Here is an 18,178-nt window from a genome sequence, read left to right on the forward strand (position 1 = left end):
TTCACAAGTGCAAAAAATTTAGTTTTGAAACCGGGCTCCAACTCTAGAAGGCTAAAATGGACATTTATGAAAAACACATCACATAGGCATAAAGCTGTACTTACGTAAATTAGGATTCTTACATCAAAATTTATTTCCATGTTCCCTAGATATCATATACTCAAGCCACCAGAAGGCATGCCAAAGGAAACAGAGAAGGAAAAAAAAAATAGATTTTATAAATAAAGGCATGAACTGAAAAAACAAAATGTACTCTTTGTTGGTTGTAGAATTCCACTGGAAACATCTGCCGTAACTGCACTATACCTATTATACTCCTGCCCGTACCATCATTCTGTTTAGCTCTTTCCGTGCTGAACATGGAGAACTGATAGAAATTGTGGTTTTGATTGATTCCAGTGGTGCGCGTGAAAGCTTGCTGTTAGATAAACATGCTTTCATGGTCGTTCTCCATGTGGCTGCCCAACCCAAGCTTCAACACAAGTTTAATTCGAACCAATTGCCTTAGTTAGCATCACAGAGCCGAGCTCGCCCGGGATTAAGAAGCGACTCTGACATAACCCAGCCCTGCACGAAACAAGAAACATATGTGCAGCCTAATTATTTGAAAGATCTTACAACTGTGCATATTCAATCCAAGTTCCACACATAAAATCCAGTTTTACCAGTTGGATACGAATATGAAGCGCAAATGGTTAACCCATAACGAAGCACCCGCATTTCATTGAAAAACAATTATAAAGGAAGTGAAAGAACATAACATTTTCCACGTACTTAACGCAGAAAACAGATTACAAAGTTCCAAACTGCCATATCAAGCAGAATAAACTGAAGGTTGCATACAACATAAAATTATCAAAAATGGATGCATACACTGCAGAACGGTTGCCTCAACAGGAACCTTCTATATAGTAATAACTTTCCCCTTGAGGCACACTGGTTACAGGAAATAGGAATCTCGAGACCTTAAATCGGTAGCACAATGGAATAGCTATTATTTTACAACTGTGCTACTTGCACAAATTATTTTGCATATATTTTGTATAGATAATTAGAGGCCAGTCCTAGTTTTTAGGTTTGGTTTGATCCCAACCCTGAAATATTTCCCCGAAGCTGGATGGCTCGGATATGTTATTCTCATGACTTTTTTGCTCTTTTTATTTTGCATCGTCAACTCCATCTTGCCATTCCTCCTCCTCTCTCTCTCTGAAGACAATAAACCCCTCTTTCTCTCTCCCTAATTTGATGCTCCTGTTCCTTTACCCAACCCCGATAAAATCCATTAGATCTCACCGCTCAAACCCAGTCACGTCTACAACTAACACCATCATCGCCGACGATGGCAATTGCTTTCAATTAGATTCGATATTGTGTCTCAACTGATAAATCCAGCAACCACGACGACGACGCAACAATTTCGAATTGCATTTCAACAGATAGTTATAGCTCCGACCCGACCACCGCCGCCACCGTCATCTCCTCTTAGACAATGTCGCGCCGCCGCCGCCACACCCGGTCCTCCTCCGCGACATCACCGACGGAGGTCAACGAGACCATGATCGCCAACTGAAGCTCCTCAAGTCTAGATTTGAATTTACTGGAATTTTGAAAGTGTTGCCGGCATCGGGAGACTTGATTTTGATATGTATCGATCTCGATTTATCAAATCTCGTTTTGACTCGATTTTAACTGATTGGAATTTTCTTTGTAATTTTTTTTTGAACAACAGATCTCTTTGAATTGTTTCAATCCTTGCGCTGATCCAATTTTGTTGTTGGATCTCAAATGAATGGATATGATTTTGGCTTTGTTGTTTAGGAGCAGATATGATTTTGTTGATAAATGCTTTCTTGAAACTGAATGAACATATATATATATATATATATATATATATATATATATATATATATATATAAACTGTGTATTTTTCTATGAGAATTGTATAATTTCTATGAGAACTATGTATTTTATATTTGACTTGTATATTTTTTATGAGAACTGTCTATGAGAATTGTATTTTTTCCATGAGAACTTTATATTGTTCTATAAGAACTGTGTATTTTGATTACCTTTTTTTGTTTTTGTTCAATTTTTGTTCGTGTGTGTATTTTCTATGAGAACTGTGTGTTATTAATGAGAACTGTCTATAAGAACTAAGTATTTTTCTATGAGAACTGTATATTATCCATGAGAACTGTTTATTAGAACCGTGTATTTTCTATGAGAACTATATATTTTTTATGAGAACTGTGTCTTTTAGTATGTGGTAAGAATATGTGAACTTTTTACTTTTCATTTCGCATAATCAGTTCACATAGTCCAGTTCTCATAGAACTGACTATGAGAATTGGCAGTTCACATAGCTAGTTCTCATAACGCAGTTCACATAGTTAGTAGTAGTTCTCATAGACTGACTATAAGACTTGACAGTTAAAAATTCAATTCTAAATCAATTTATTTCCTATGTGAACTATTACTTTTTTACTTTGATTAATTTTTTAAAATATGGCGGTGAGAATATTTATAGCTCTATTTGAATTTGATTACCTTTTTTATTTTTGTTCAATTTTTGTTCGTGTGTGTATTTTCTATAAGAACTGTGTATTTTTCTATGAGAACTATGTGTTGTTCATGAGAACTATGTATTTTTCTATGAGAATTACGTATTTTTCTATGAGAACTGTCGATTAAAACCGTGTAGTTTCTATGATAACTATATATTTGAGAATTATGTATTTTAGTGTGTGGTAAGACTATATAAACTGTGTATTTTTCAGTTCACATAATCCAATTCTCATAACCAATTCACAAAGTTAGTTCTCTATGAGAACAATCACTTCTCATAGAACTGACTATGAAAACTGGCAGTTCTCATAGAACTAGTTATGAGAATTGGCAATTCACATAACCAGTTCTCATAACTCAGTTCACATAACCAGTTCTCTATGAGAACTGAGCAGTTCTCATAGAACTGACTATGAGAACTGAGAAGTTCTCATAGAACTAACTATGAGACTTGGTACTTCTCATAGCCAGTTCACATATCCAAGGGTATTTTATAACTATATTTGATTTTGATTACCTTTATGTTTTTGTTCAATTTTTTTTCGTGTGTGTATTTTCTATGAAAATTGTGTATTTTTCTATAAGAACTGTGTGTTATTCATGAGAACTGTCTATGAAAATTGAGTATTTTTCTATGAGAACTGTGTATTTTTCTATGAGAACTATGTATTATCTATGAGAATTGTCTATTAGAACCATATATTTTCTATGAGAACTATATATATTTTATGAAAACTGTGTATTTTAGTGTGTGGTAAGACTATGTGAACTGTGTATTTTTCAGTTCACATAGTCAGTTCACATAGTCCAGTCCTCATAACCAGTTCACAAAGCTAGTTCTCTATGAGAACAGTCACTTCTCATAGTCAATTCTCATAAAAGTGACTATGAAAACTGGCAGTTCTCATAGAACTGACTATGAGAATTGACAGTTCTGATAGCTAGTTCATATAACTAAGGGTATTTTTGTCCGAAACAGTTTTCATAGGGACAGTTCTCATAGAAATAGTTCTCATAGAATTTTCTCATAGCAAATGGTATTTTTTTAATCTTTCATAATTTCATATTCAATATGGATCTTGTTTAGTAGATATCGTCGAGTAGATTCCAAAAATATAATTTTTTTTAAAAATGAATATCTCCAACAAAAGATATGACTTTTTGAAATTTAAACATTGTTTTAATGGTGCACCAGTGCTCATGGAGCATTGGATAATTTTTCTATACTAGATGCTCTCTAGTTCTGTGCGCTGATGCGCGTGAAGGGACAAGGTTGGAATAAAAAATACAAATAATTGTACAGGACTAAATGAAGACCGAGCCTAAGTTTTTGGGCCGGCCTAAAAATTCCCCTATTTTGTACATACATTTTTGTGGGGCCCATATCGGGGTTCCACAAAATGATCCGAACCGCTCATCCTTTTTAAAATATTCTTTGGAAGGTTCTTGTACAAAATCAGCTCCAACAGATATCAGCAAGGGCTTCCTCAAAATTCGTAGGGCAAAACAGAATGATTCGCCCTACAATTTTTGAGAAAGTTCTTACCGATATCCGTTGTAGCTGATTTTTTGCAGGAACCCTCCAAAAAATATTTTAAAAAAGATGATCGGTTCGGATCATTTTGTGGGACCCCGATATGAGCCCCACAAAAATGTATGTGCAAGATATGTGCAAAATTCTCTGTGTGAGAATCATTTCTGATTATTTTACCTAACCCCTCTCCCGCTCACTTACAGCCAGGCCTACCTTCTTCAATGTACGAATCAAGCAGCCGGAAATGGTTGTGCCTATTGTATTTAAGGAGTCATCAACAGTATTGCCTTTCTTTGTGATAATGGACGTCCAAGAAGATTTGAAAGCAGGTGGCACCAAGTCTACTGGAGAATTGTTTCCACTGGTGCAATGCAATAGTGCATGCAAACCAGTCAAACGCAGACCTAATCTGGATAACCCAGTGTGCCATTTGCCCACTAAAAACAGTAATCTCTTCGTGTGCTTATCTATTTTTCTTATTACTCCCCTACATATACTAGTTCTTAACATGCACAAATTTTATGCTCACTTGGAGCAGCACATTGTGCAGTATTTGGCTGGCATTTCAAAGTGATGGCCTTTAGGGCCTGTTTGTTTGACTAGATATGAGCGTTGGATTGGACTATTAATCCAAGTGGACCACATATACGGTGTTTTCCTGTTTGGTTAAAATTCTTACAAGCCGAATTAAAGGTACATCAGATGTATTATCTCACAAAGTGCATGATACATTATACCATGGGGTGTGTGGTATTATTAATCCCACCACAATTAATCACAGGGGCCAACATATCCTGTGAGATTACATATCCCTTCACTATTATTCCTCTCAGACAAACGGGCCCTTTGAAGACATAGGTTGCTTCAACATTTTTGCTCCTCAAAGCAGGATCAGTGTTCCAGGAAAATGACACCTAAATGATTATGAAACATGTTGAAATTGACGCACAACAGAAATTGCTTCAGTTCAGCATTATTCTGTTGACCCTCCATCATGTACAACCCCAAAGTTTATATCTAAAAGATTAGTCAGTCATATACAAGAATTATCGTAGGCAAACATCAATGAGTGAAAGAAGCAACAAGTGTTCCATCACTGACTTCGAGGTATGGGCCCCATATTCAGAGACAAGCATTTCAGAATGAACAACTAGGTTTTCTTTAGTGGCAGCGGATAATTCTGTTTTGATTAATATTCTTAATTACTAGTAAATAATCAGTAATCACTAGAGCACCACTCAAGACAAGGCAAGGTGTCCATGTTTTAGGTACCTGTTCTGTAGCTTTGCTCTTGAAAGGCCCATATAAAGCTGAGACCATTTTATAAGATTCAGCAATATGAGCTTCAAGATCAGTAAAAGGCATAATTTGATCAACTTCTTCATGCTTACTAGGCAAAGACCGACACTGAGGTGATGAGCGAAGGATATGCAGGAGAACATGAGCCTGTAATACAAGATAAATACATTGTAACCACAACTGTGTTGATGTCCTTGCAAAGTAACACAGCCATCAGATTCTTACATGGAAAGCTGCTTTCAAAATGTCATCGGATTTTGCTTGATCCTTGAGCAATGCATATATATTGCCCTTTGAAGAATTATACGTTACTACATATCTCTCTTTCTGAAAAAGTAAAAGAAAAGAACAAAAGAAGAGGACTTCAAATTATGTGAGCTGACGGAAATAAAAGAGGATATGTAGGAGAAAAAGAATCTCACTCAAAGGAATATACCTCAAAAATAGGCTCTATGCCAAGATATGAATATGGATCTTGGAATGCATCCTTAAATCTTGATCCTGCCAAAATTGAAAGAAAACTTTGGTTTCAAAATTGCGAATCATTAAATTAGAGGTAGAGCAGGTACTTTATCAACATGATGCATACCGAGAACAACAGGCCTCTCTTTTGACCATGGAAAATTGAATATACTTTCCATCATATTCCCCTCCTCCAGTGTTGGAACCCTCCCTACAAAAAAAAAAACACACACACACACACACACACACACACACACCATTAAGCCAACGAAAATCACAAAAAGGACCTTTGTTTTGTGCACATATGAAACTTGATCAAGTAAGATGACAAAACAGAAACACAAGTGAAGGTGAGTAGAAAGCTTGTCCTAACCTGTCTTAAGAAAGGAATCTATTGCCACAGCTAACCTTGCTCGATTCAGGGTACGCAACACGACAGATTTTACCTGGCCAAAACAAAATAAAACTACTGGTTCGGAAAATAAATAAATAACACGCTTCGTTCCACCACATGGAAGAAATTTCTGGTATATACAGGAAAAACAAAAGCAACTACACGATGATATCCAACCTCATGGTAAGAGCTGAGAAGGTATCCACATGAAAGGAGGGCGAATGTTGTGACTAGGGAGGGATTTCTTTTCGCCATCATGATGCTGAACCCAGTTCCCAGCTTCGAAACACACAGGATTCACCATTAGCTCAGACTATATATGCTCAGTGCAAAAGTATATACATCATTATAGCAGTACATATAATTCCTACAAGACAATCTCTTATCCAATGAGGCAAGGAGCACTGTGTAAGAGTAGATGAGTATGTTTCAACGTACAAAGACAGTGGTTCAGTTTACATTTTTTTTTCCAAACAAGCTAACATGTTGCAATGAACAGATGTGGTGTGCCCATCCAAGTGTCATTACTCTCACAGTCTTACTAATGAAGTGATGCAGTAATTCAAAAGGTAGAAATTCATTTGGCTCAGTGGGTGAAATACTTACTTGTGCACACTTGTGATTCTTTCATAAGAAAAGGCAGCATATGTGGAAAGAAATCACAAATCTTTCAAGATGGAACTTCAACAGCCACCCCCCGACCCCCATGTCGGACCCGCCTTCCTCTATTTCTAGATTTTATGCCCATTGATCTCGCCCTTAGTTTCTTCTGCACTTCTTGTGCTTAATTATAAGCCCCTACGGATCATGGGTACTTGCAAAATCATGTCATACTAACCGTAACATTTCATGTACTGTTACTTTGAATGATACTTCTACATGCCTACCGGGTTCGCCAAATATTTACCACCATTTTTTTCGTACCCCAAAAATCCCCAATACAGAAATATAATTATGTGTGTGTGAATATCTGTACACCATCCAGATTGGTATTTATCCTATATAGAGATGAATTCTTTAGTGTTATGCGATTAAACTCTTTGTACCTTAAGTTTGGCATTCAACTATAGTTGTTATGTTGGATTCTAAATTATCTAAGACTTTCAGATAATTTCTCTATATTATGGTGCAAGTCCTACAAGCGATACATCATACATTTGTCTACATTCTACACCGTAAAAGCACATTTGTTAAGTCAATACCTTATCTTTTTAGATCATCTCATCGATGTACCTGTATCGTTCTAGTACCCTTACTCGGTCCCATACGTGTACTTCATAGGTAAGCCCCAAAACTTATCCTACTCAAAGGATTCACTCGTTTACAGTGCCTATAAAGCTTGCTGGAAATTAACCATTCATCTAACCAAAAGAATATGAGGCATTTAGAAGCACTTCATATTTAGGTAGGTACTAAGGGCAAATAGCTCAACTTAATCAATATTCAAAAGTTCATTTTTGTCGAATTTTATTCTCCTCTTAGTTCGGCCCCTGCCAAGTAGAGATCCTGGCCCTGCTACTGGACACCCGTATGTTACCATTTTCTCCCATCTCAACGCCAGGTTCAAAGCAGAAGGCAACAACATACTAATCATATTCGGAACCTTTGCAGGATATGAGCAGTGATCAGAATTCATTCTCAATGTCACCACGGCAAACACAAGCATCTGAAAGTTGCATTAGAAGTTGGAGAAGAATACCAGATCTGCAATATTGCCAACACACTCTCCCTTTGCAGTAACATCCCCTATGTTCTCTCCTTTAGCGAAGGCTTTGTAAATTGGTGTACGAGTTGATGTGGAAGTAACAGCACCAACATTCTGCAGGTAATTAAATATGAATGTAAAGCTGCAAGCTAATTCAACACAGACAACATTCATAAAATAGGAGACTAATGATATACATATATCTATATAATAAAACACAAGGGTGTGGGCCTCCACACAAGACAAGTTGATCCAAAGGTTGAAATTGATTTGATCCAATGGTCAATGTGTACTCTCCAACTCTCTTAAGAAAGTATCCACACTCTTACAAATATATTACAAAAATGCCATCAAGTTGAGACGCTATTAAGATTCAAAGGGTAATTCCAATTTCAATTGGGATGGGTAGTGCCGTAGGCACGGGCAAGCACTAGTGTATATATATATATCGGGGCGGTTCCGGGGACACTTAAAAAAACCCCCCCAAGTTCCGATCGAATTTTGATGATTCGAGCCGCTCAATGTAATCAGAACGTGATTTTAAGGGTGCCCGCAAGAAATCAGCAAAAAAAATGACCAGAAAAGGCTTCATCCAAACAGTTTTTTATTGAACTTTATTGAACGGTTCAATAAAAAACTGCTCAAATCAAGCCCTTCCCGGTTAGTTTTTTTGCCAGTTTCTCGCGGACACCCTTAAAATCACGTTCTGAACACATTGAGCGGCTCGTATCATCAAAATTTGATCGGGAACTATGAGATTAAGATTTGGAGGGTTTTTTTAAGTGTCCCCGGAACCGCCCCGTATATATATATATATATATATATATATAGAGAGAGAGAGAGAGAGAGAGAGAGAGAGAGAGAGAGAGAGAGAGAGCCCACCTTGGCTACATTGGCAGCACAAGCTAAAGGCAGAAAAAGGTGGGGCACAACTGAAGTTGCCAATTCTACCCCAGCACCCAGTTCCAATAGAAGATCACCAGCAAACCGAAGCTGAAAAACATCATAATTTTAACAATGAGACTCTTGTCATAAGAACGAAATATGCCAACCTAAATCAACCACAACAATAGTTATATTTGAGAGCAGTATCACCTGTTTCAGATCATAATCGAATTTCTTCCCTTGCCGAGAATAAAGCATTTTCCCTATCCTACCAGCACCATCCTACACATAAAGCATGTGAATTGTGATGCATTTGGCAAAATCAGCTGTAATACCTCTTACGCACCGGATTCAAACACTAGAGGTGAACTTATAAACCCTGATTAAGCAAAAACCGACTAGGCACATAACAATCTTGATCAAAATTAGCACAATCAAATATCAAAATATTAATCCCAAGTGGATTTAATACTCGTTTTTAGAAATAATCAATTAGCTTGTGGAGATTATAGATCAACGTATCAACCATAGACCAACACAATTACAACCACACTCAGCTCTAGAGTTCTCCTGGTCAGGAAGCACATTGAAACAAAGGAAAAGATGTTTTGGAATATCCCACATATGTAGAGGAAAAAGAACAAAAAACAGAGGAAAAGATGTTTTGGAATATCCCACATATGTAGAGGAAAAAGAACAAAACCAATACCATCAGAACTGCATGAGCTTTCAAGGACTCCGAATAGAAAAAATTGGAGTGACCTTATACTTTTGAAGGGAAGGAGAAAATCAATTCCCATCGTTTAGTTGGGTTTTATAATTTTATTTACTTTCAGATGGCTCAAATTGGGGAAAACACAATATAACAACTAGGTCAATATTTGTTTATTCAAGTCAGTCACCAATGATTTTCCTGTCCACACTCCATGCACACTTCCGGGCGCAAAGCTCTAATCCTAATCCCAGATTCCACTTCAAATGAAAATGCCATCGTCCATACATGGGAGGGAATACACAACAGCACATTTTCAGTTGTATGTACTGCAAATGAACCAAAAATACCTTAAAGAGTCCCAGACATTTTGGAAGAAAAAAAATCGATAACAATATTCAGGTCCAATGACAATGACTATGATTTATAAAGCAACTACAGTTGATCCACCTCAAAACCAAATTGGTGATGGAGAGGCCTTTGGAAGTATGGGACACCTCTAGCATTCCCCCACACATGTGATCCCCACCTCGCAAGTGGGAGGTAAGCAAAGGATAGATGAAGTAAAGATCATAACGACTTAAAGGCACTAGAGGCACAAACAAGGCAGAACCAATCTAAGAGTGTACTACCAAAAAACTTTTGAAAGCCTAGCTCTGATACAATGTTAAAGAAGCATCTCAAAATAAAAACCAATAAGCAATCAATGGAGAGCCACCCAAACTCATGTATACTAGGTGTGGAGGTGATAATTTGTTGACATGGGACATGAGTGTAACAATTAATTATCTGAAAAATGTCCCAAGAACTAAATATACAAACTTTTGCGAAATAAAGGGAGTATAGACCTATGGGCTATGGCATAGTAGTCTTATGATTTACCCCCAACCATAAACTAATCAACACGAACTCAGAGACGGAATACGAAAACAGAACAATACTAACAGATCACTGTAAGCATCAGAGAGCAGATAGTCATCAAAACCACTGTTACTATCGAAACGCAACTAACAGTATGGCCGAAGGAGAGAAAGTGTCACTCAAAGGATACTACTTGGGCAGCCCATGTAGAGATATGAATCCAATCTCATGTATCAACATCAACAAGAATCTTTAAACAAGACTATGATATCCAAAATAGAGACAGTAGCTCATGCTGACTCTATAACTATCATCATACCTTGAGAATCCAATTTATGGCTACAGCGCCTGGAGTAGCTCTGTTTTTGGAGACTCCAACTGAACTCAAAAGCGTTTTTGTCGTGAAAACACCCATTGCTCCACCAAAAAAGTGCTATAATGAAAAATGTAGTCATTGTTAATGCAATCAGCAGCAGAAAACTAGGCTGCCGGACTACCAGCAGAAGTCTAACTATCGTGCTAATACACTAGCCTCGTGAGCAACAAACTGGATTAGCAGTTCCAAGAAGTACCTTCAATGCCCTCCATGTCATGTATGGTACATATGATGAAGCAACAGTATCAGGAAAACCTTCAGGCACAACATAAGATCTTATGAATGACATCAGCTCCTATGCCACACCATCAATGTAACAAAAGATTTACTTCAGAAGCTTACAAAGTCAAAATACTTCATTCGTTACTCAAAAGCACATAATTTCATTCATTTTATATGCAATCAGTGTGAAACCCAATTACCCAAAACATTACCTCATACATGATCAGCAGCTTAACATCATCTTCTCTGTTTGGAAGACTCTTCTACATGTAAGTAGTGATGATTCAGACACTCTTGAGTAACAGCGTGGACTATGTGTCCAACACCAAAACCAATTAAGCCGCTCAGATCGTCTAAATGTTACGATAGTTAAGATAAAGCCATCACATTCCACAGAAATATTTTTTTTACTTTGATGGAAAATAGAAATTCCATTTTTTTTATTAGTCCCCTTTGATTTTAGGTACAATCCAAACCATTTGACAACAATCATAATTGAGATACTGATGCAATTCACCAGTTCATATCTGAAAGAGGTTGCCAATAAGTTCTTTCAAAATCGACTATTTGTCCCTCTGTTAGAGATGTTCCAAAAATATTTGGGATAGAGTACAATTGTACAAACAAATGGATTGGATCGACTTCGAAAATGAAAAGATTTGTAAGAATTATAATTTTCGTCACCCCTTCATGAAAAAACTAGTCAAATTTGTCGAAGGTATAAATACTAATTAAGCGTTTAATATGTGTCCCGATACAAATACCTGACTTTTGGACATATTAAGTGTCCAGGACGTGTCCTTGTAAGGATCCCTAACTTCTGGACATCTACCCCAAAATCCTAAAGTCAAAAGTTTAGAAAGAGCTTATCCTTGGACACATACTTGCACCCAAAAGACACTCAGCACTAGTCCCAGTAACATAACACATACTGACTAATAATCACATGACCCATGTTAACTTAAACCAAAAATACAAATTATAATGCTTATTCCGCTAACTAGTTCTGTGTCTATGGCAAATGAAAAACTTATAGCATATCAAATCAATGCACGCAATAATTAAACATGATTAATAGCCTACCTCAAGTGAGTTTAAATGATATATTTCAGAGGAAAAGCAAAAAGACGGTTAATACATAGTCTCATAACGTACAGCATAAATACACAAATGTAAGAAGAAGGAACAGAGTGTTTTGGGCTTGTGAAGCAGAATCTGATTCAATTTGGGTCGCGCTTCGCTGACTATTCAGAGTATTAGATGCACTTACATATACACCAATTCCATCTATGTATCGAATTAAGAGAGTACAAGATACATCGGCTGATCACACGTGGATGTATCTAATTACACAGTTGGAGAACCACATAAAAATCTCTCTGTCTCGCGATCTTTGTTTATGTTATTAATTGTTCTTTCACGCGTGGCATGTTTGTTGGTTCAGCCGATTTCTAAACACAGAACATACCTAACACCCATATAAGCTGTTTGCATGTACATATGCATACAAATACAAGCAGGTCCCAAGGGGGTGTAGGGGGACCCGGGCCCCTACACAACTCCAAATAGGCTTGCGTATTATACTAACTTTTAGGTTACCAGCAAGTCATTTATATGTGCGGGGTAAAAATTTCCAAAATTTAAAGTTATCAATCATTTTTTAGGTTGCAGGTATAAAATTAGACGCTGCGCACCTGCACACAATTTCGTTCAGACCTTGCAAGTAGCAATATATACGTCCAAAATATATCAATATGAAAATATGTGTGATTCAGGCCAGTAGATACAAATCCTGGGTCCACCGCTGAATACAAGACCAGATTATACCTAGCACAGAGTATAAGCAGCTAGCATGCACAAATATACATAAAGTTCAACAAAAGAGACCTCAACAGGGGCCTGAGGGCTATGCAAGCTAACGGAACGGATGGATCCGTTCTTGAATTGCTTCGAGCCGCCTCTGCCTCCGCCATTCTCCGCGAAATACTCCCACCGCCGTCCGTCCACCTCCTCGCAGCAAATCAACCTCAAGCTCGACCCGACGAATTGTTCATCGATAAGCCCGAGGTTGGCCGCGGCGGAAGGCCTAAGCCCCGCGCTCTCCGCCGCAGCCGACGCAGCGGACGAGGGCTCAGCTGCGGCGGACGAGGAGGAGGAGGCGAGGTCGGCGCTGATTCGGAGGGTTTCGCGGACGAGGAGGCGGGCGGCGTCGGAGGGGAGGCTTTGGGTGGTTGATTTGGGCTTAAGGTTCATTGGCGTCATTGGAATTGGAGTGATTTTGGGGAGATTGGGGGGAAATGGGTTATGGTGATGGCTTTTTTCTTAGGGGAGGAGAGGAGGCATTGGGATTGACGACGGAGGTAGGGGGACTGTGACAAGGAACAAAAGGCAGGTGGGCTAACGAAGAGAGGAGAGAGAGAGGGAGAGGAGGTTATATATTCGTGTGACGTGTATCTAGAGAGAGAGAGAGAGAGAGAGAGAGAGAGAGGGAGGACTGGAGGAAGAGAGCGGGAGCCACATGCGAGGTTTTAACTGAGTTCTGCTATGAGACTGGGTGGGGTTTGAACGTACGAAGACGCAAACGAGTACAATTTTGTTCATTCTCAACATTACTTTTTTTTTATTGATTAAAATGGTATGAATTTCATCATAAATGGATTTCCTACTAATCGGGCACTTTTTGTTAGGCATGAGCATGAGTCCTAGGGATGGCAAATTGAACCCAGACCTATTAAGAAATCTAAATCAATTCATTAAAAAATAAATCCAACCCAACCCATTTATTAGATGGACAAGAATGGGTCCAAACCCATTTAACCCATTTATTATTGGGTCTTAATTAGGTCAACTTAAATGCCCAATGGGTCATGAACATTACCCAACAAAAAAATAGACCTACCACAGAAATGAAAAAAATAAAAGTAAACATGTTACATGAACCGAACTTTTTTCTTGGTCAAATCGAGAATTGATGACTCGGTTTGAACAGTTTTATGTTACGAATTACAGTTACAGTACAAGCCGAGTTGAACCAAGTTTTGTAGTGAACTCGTACACTAAATGAACCAAAAATTCGAACTCAAACTTTGTTTGTTTGTAAACAAGTCGAGTCCGATTCGAGCCGAGCTTATACAAAACGAGTCGAGGATTCTGAGCCGGAACACAGAACACCGAGACAGAGTATCAAATCATTAATGCCAGTACTGCAACTCGGACACAGTCATGGAGTTCGAACGAAGACATCTCCGTCGATATTTATCGGGAAGCACTAAATCTTTCACCCGCATACGATTAGACAGAGGGTCCATTTGGGCCAATTTTCCATACTTGAAATTAGAGACAGACAAGAGAGGGAAGTCGATTCATTCGGAGAGAGAGAGGTACCGGTTCAATTTGAAATAACGGGCTAGTTTTGATTTTGATCGAATGAAAATTTATGGGCACAAACAAAATAGATATATATACATCTTGTAACAGTTTATATTATATAAAAAACCCTAGCACTTTATACAAGTCCCAAATTTTTCTCTGTACCTGCACCTTGAAATGTGTTTAGAGAGAGAAAATTCAACTTATGAATGGAAAGGTGGCTAGTTCGTGGCTCTTTTTTTTGTTCTTATTTAATTTTTTTCGCATTGGTTTGTTTTTCGTTAATTTTTTTGTGAATTATTGCTTTGTCATAGGAGGAATCTAAAAAGTAAAAAATTATGATCGAAACCTAAATTTTGAATAAAGACAAAAATAAACCAATTTTTTCGTCTTTATTTAAAAAAATATGAATTTCGATCGTAATTTTTTACTTTTTAAATTCCTCTTGTCATGACAAAGCAATAATCCTCAAAAAATAATCAAAAAAACTAACAAATGCGAAAAATATTTGAATAAAAATAAAAAAATAAGCCACTTGGTCATTTTAGTGTACATATATATTTTAGTCATTTTAGTATATAGGAGTAGTATGTAATTGGGTTAATGGGCGGGTCGGATTTGCTTTTAAATAAATGGGTTGGGTTGGGTATGGGTAATTAGACTCATAATTAATGGGTCTAAATGGGTCAAGGACCCATTAAAGACCCAATCCACCCAATCCACTTGCAACTTACCCATTTTGATCCAAACTCGCCCATTTGCCACCCCTGCCGCATGACTAAACTTTTTGATAAGCATGACTCATTTTGTGATGGAATTCACACCATTTCAATCAATAAAAATGAGGATAATATTCATTATCCTAAGTGAAGGATAAATAATACTCAACTTGATGCCAACAGTGATTAGAATCTTCTATGGGAAACCGAAATATTGTTCACTTATGGTAGATAGACTGGCTGTTACTGGTTTCATAAACTGGCTTGCCCTTCATGAGCTTCCAGTTCTGCGGGGCCCGGGGACCACTTCTTGTTCGTGCTCAAATGATTAAAATTGTTTATTAATTTCCTGTTTTAAAACACTTTTCAGAGTGACCTGGTAACAAAATCAGTTGGGGGCGACTATTCGCAACCCCGTATTTTTTCCCTTAGCCTACTACATTTCGATAAATAGTTGTTGAAAATCATACATAACATTTCGGTAAATAGCTGTTGAAAACAAAATTATATTTCGGTAACTACATGTCGAAAATATGTTCAACCTTCAGTAAATAACTGCCGAACATATATTTTCGGTAAATAGTTGTTGAAAAAATAATTATATTTCGGTAATTGTATGCTGAAAATGTATCTCAATTTCGGTAACTAACTATCGAGTATAATTGAAAATTTTTAACGAACTAAGTGAGAAAATGCGGGGCTGCGAATAGCCCTCAATCAGTTGATTTGAATTGCTATAATGCCTTGTTCTCTTTCATTTTTAAAAATTACTTTTTAAAAAATTCCTCTTAGATTTCTCATACTTTTAACATTTTTCTTTCTCTATCTTTCTCCACTTATTACCCCTACTATTTTTTAAAAAACTTTTCAAATACCAAACCAAACACAGCAAAGTGCTCGATCCAACATACCCATTTGCCACCTAGATTACATTCAATATCAGAAAGTCTACCCACACAGCAGATCTGTTCACAGATTGTGCACAGATTTCATTGTGGGGCCCACCACAGATCTCACACAAATCATTCGGGCCGTTCATTAAATGTAAAACATTTTTTCAAGGATCCACGTAAAAAATAAGCTCAATCCGATACCTATGGATCCTTCATCCAACTATCTAACTTTTCATTCAGATTTTCGGATAATGAAAAGTTATATATAGTTGAATCGAACATCTATAGGTATCGGATTAAGCTTATTTTTTACGTGGACCCTTGAAAAATGTTTTACATTTAATGAACGGTCCTGATGATTTATGTGGGATCCGTGGTGACCCCACAGCGAAATCTGTGCACAGATCTACTGTGTGTGTAGCAGAACTCCATTCAATATCCAGGATCCCATATTCTAAACAAAATATTGGTACATTGGATCAAACACTTCGTATTTATTCGGTTGAGATTATTTTTTTGGAGGCCACTCAAAAAAGTAATTTAAAAGTAATGACCTATCCAGATCATTTATATATGACCTGGATGTAAGCCCCGTCCGCTGATATGTGCACTATCGGTGTACATCCCGTTGGTTTCCATAGAATTTTCGGAGTGCTTATTAGATGATGTTCCTAAATTCTTTACTAGGTACGGACAGTTACTAACTTTGTGATGTCTCCACGATAATGTGATATAAAGGAACTCTATGTGACGATGGTCGAAAATCACTTAAAAATTTAGTAACTTTTTAGAATAATCTCTAAATTTTGACATAAATGTCTTATAAGAGCATGTACTTCAAGTTTTTTTTAACTAAAAATACATGTAATTGACTGCTTATTTTAAATTCGAGACACTTGACGTTAGATTCTAGCCATTTTCTAATGGAAATAATTGATATGTTGCTTAGCGGATTTCTAGTCCTAAAATAATGGGTTGTCCCAAGCGTAGGGCTGAGATCAGCATAACACAATATCCGGTAAGACCGAAGTCAAATACACAGAGATGATAATGTGTGCTAACAATAACTCATGTTGTTAACTATTTAAACTGGCTCTTAGGTAGCCACCCCTTGTGTTTGATGCTGAGATTAACTAATCTTACGGAATTGTTTGGTTTTTTCAAATAATTAAAAAGGAGGCACAGTCGTAAGGTTCATAGCACTCGCAACTAGTCCGGACTTATCTGCTCCATTCATTGTTCTTGAAAACGTTCGACTTTAGAGAGAAAAAAGATATCCCGAAAGATGCGAACATTTATGGTCGCTGTTTACCCATGCGTAGCGGAGAATGAGTTTTGATCCTCCATCCTCCATTCCCCGTTCACATGGGCTCCAACAATACCCAGATTTGTCTAATGGAAGTGCTTTACTAACCTAAAATTGCCTTTTCATTATTATTTTGAAATAGGAGAAGAAAGTATCCGACCTGGCCACGGTGTGCTAATTACCCCACGACCCTACCTATACAACTATATACTCACTCATTATCAAGCAAGAAACGACAGAAAACCTAGTTGGAAACATGTTTCTATTACTCAAGGAGGAAATTAAACAAGAGATATGAACTAATTGAATACCAACGAACAACTTTTATAAAGAACAGAAATTGAAACGAGTTATCGAAGTATGAAAACTTGAATGAATCATCGAGAACTTGAAAGAAAAGAGCTCTGAAGAAAAACACCGTAGTCTAAAGCTACTAAAATAAAATCCGAACCCTAAAAACGAAGTTCCGGGGGTATTTATACAAAAATCCCAATATCCGAAATTAAAACATAGAAAATAATATTTTTCCCATTGTTGCACTTGGTATCGATAGCTATATCGATACCAGCAGCTTTGGTTTTGCCTATGGACGCATCTGTATCGATACCGCCTCTGTTAGTGGCTAATCCGAGCCTTGCCATGCACGTTCAGCACCCGATGCTCCAACGACATCACTCGACGCCTCACGCCTCTGCATTGACTTCCCACGGCAATGTCCAAACCGGCCTCAAGGCCTCGCAATCCAATCTTGGCGTAAAATCCGCCTTATTCCTGCAAAACTAACAAAAATACAAAAGCAAGACATCAAGTGAAAAATGAGATAAAACGCGCCTCTAACGCGCTAACTTGCCCTACTTAGACGCTTATATCTATGAT

The 18,178-nt window shown here is 37.5% G+C and overlaps 1 protein-coding gene across 1 annotated transcript; it reads right to left on the reverse strand.

Moving 5' to 3' along the window:
* Window positions 1-63: 63 nt before the first annotated feature.
* LOC131326272 (protein root UVB sensitive 6) lies at window positions 64-13,504 on the reverse strand. The gene is made up of 13 exons (XM_058358994.1): window positions 12,903-13,504; window positions 10,990-11,088; window positions 10,737-10,850; window positions 9,055-9,126; window positions 8,842-8,952; window positions 7,954-8,073; window positions 6,432-6,533; window positions 6,234-6,306; window positions 5,988-6,071; window positions 5,835-5,899; window positions 5,624-5,725; window positions 5,372-5,545; window positions 64-567 (listed from the first exon to the last, which is right to left on the reverse strand). The coding sequence occupies exons 1-13, from the start codon at window positions 13,275-13,277 to the stop codon at window positions 505-507; spliced, it is 1,554 nt and encodes a 517-aa protein (XP_058214977.1). The 5' UTR covers window positions 13,278-13,504; the 3' UTR covers window positions 64-504.
* Between the last annotated feature and the right edge of the window lie 4,674 nt (window positions 13,505-18,178).

Source organism: Rhododendron vialii, chromosome 5a (genome assembly GCF_030253575.1).
Source record: "Rhododendron vialii isolate Sample 1 chromosome 5a, ASM3025357v1".
NCBI lineage: Eukaryota > Viridiplantae > Streptophyta > Magnoliopsida > Ericales > Ericaceae > Rhododendron > Rhododendron vialii.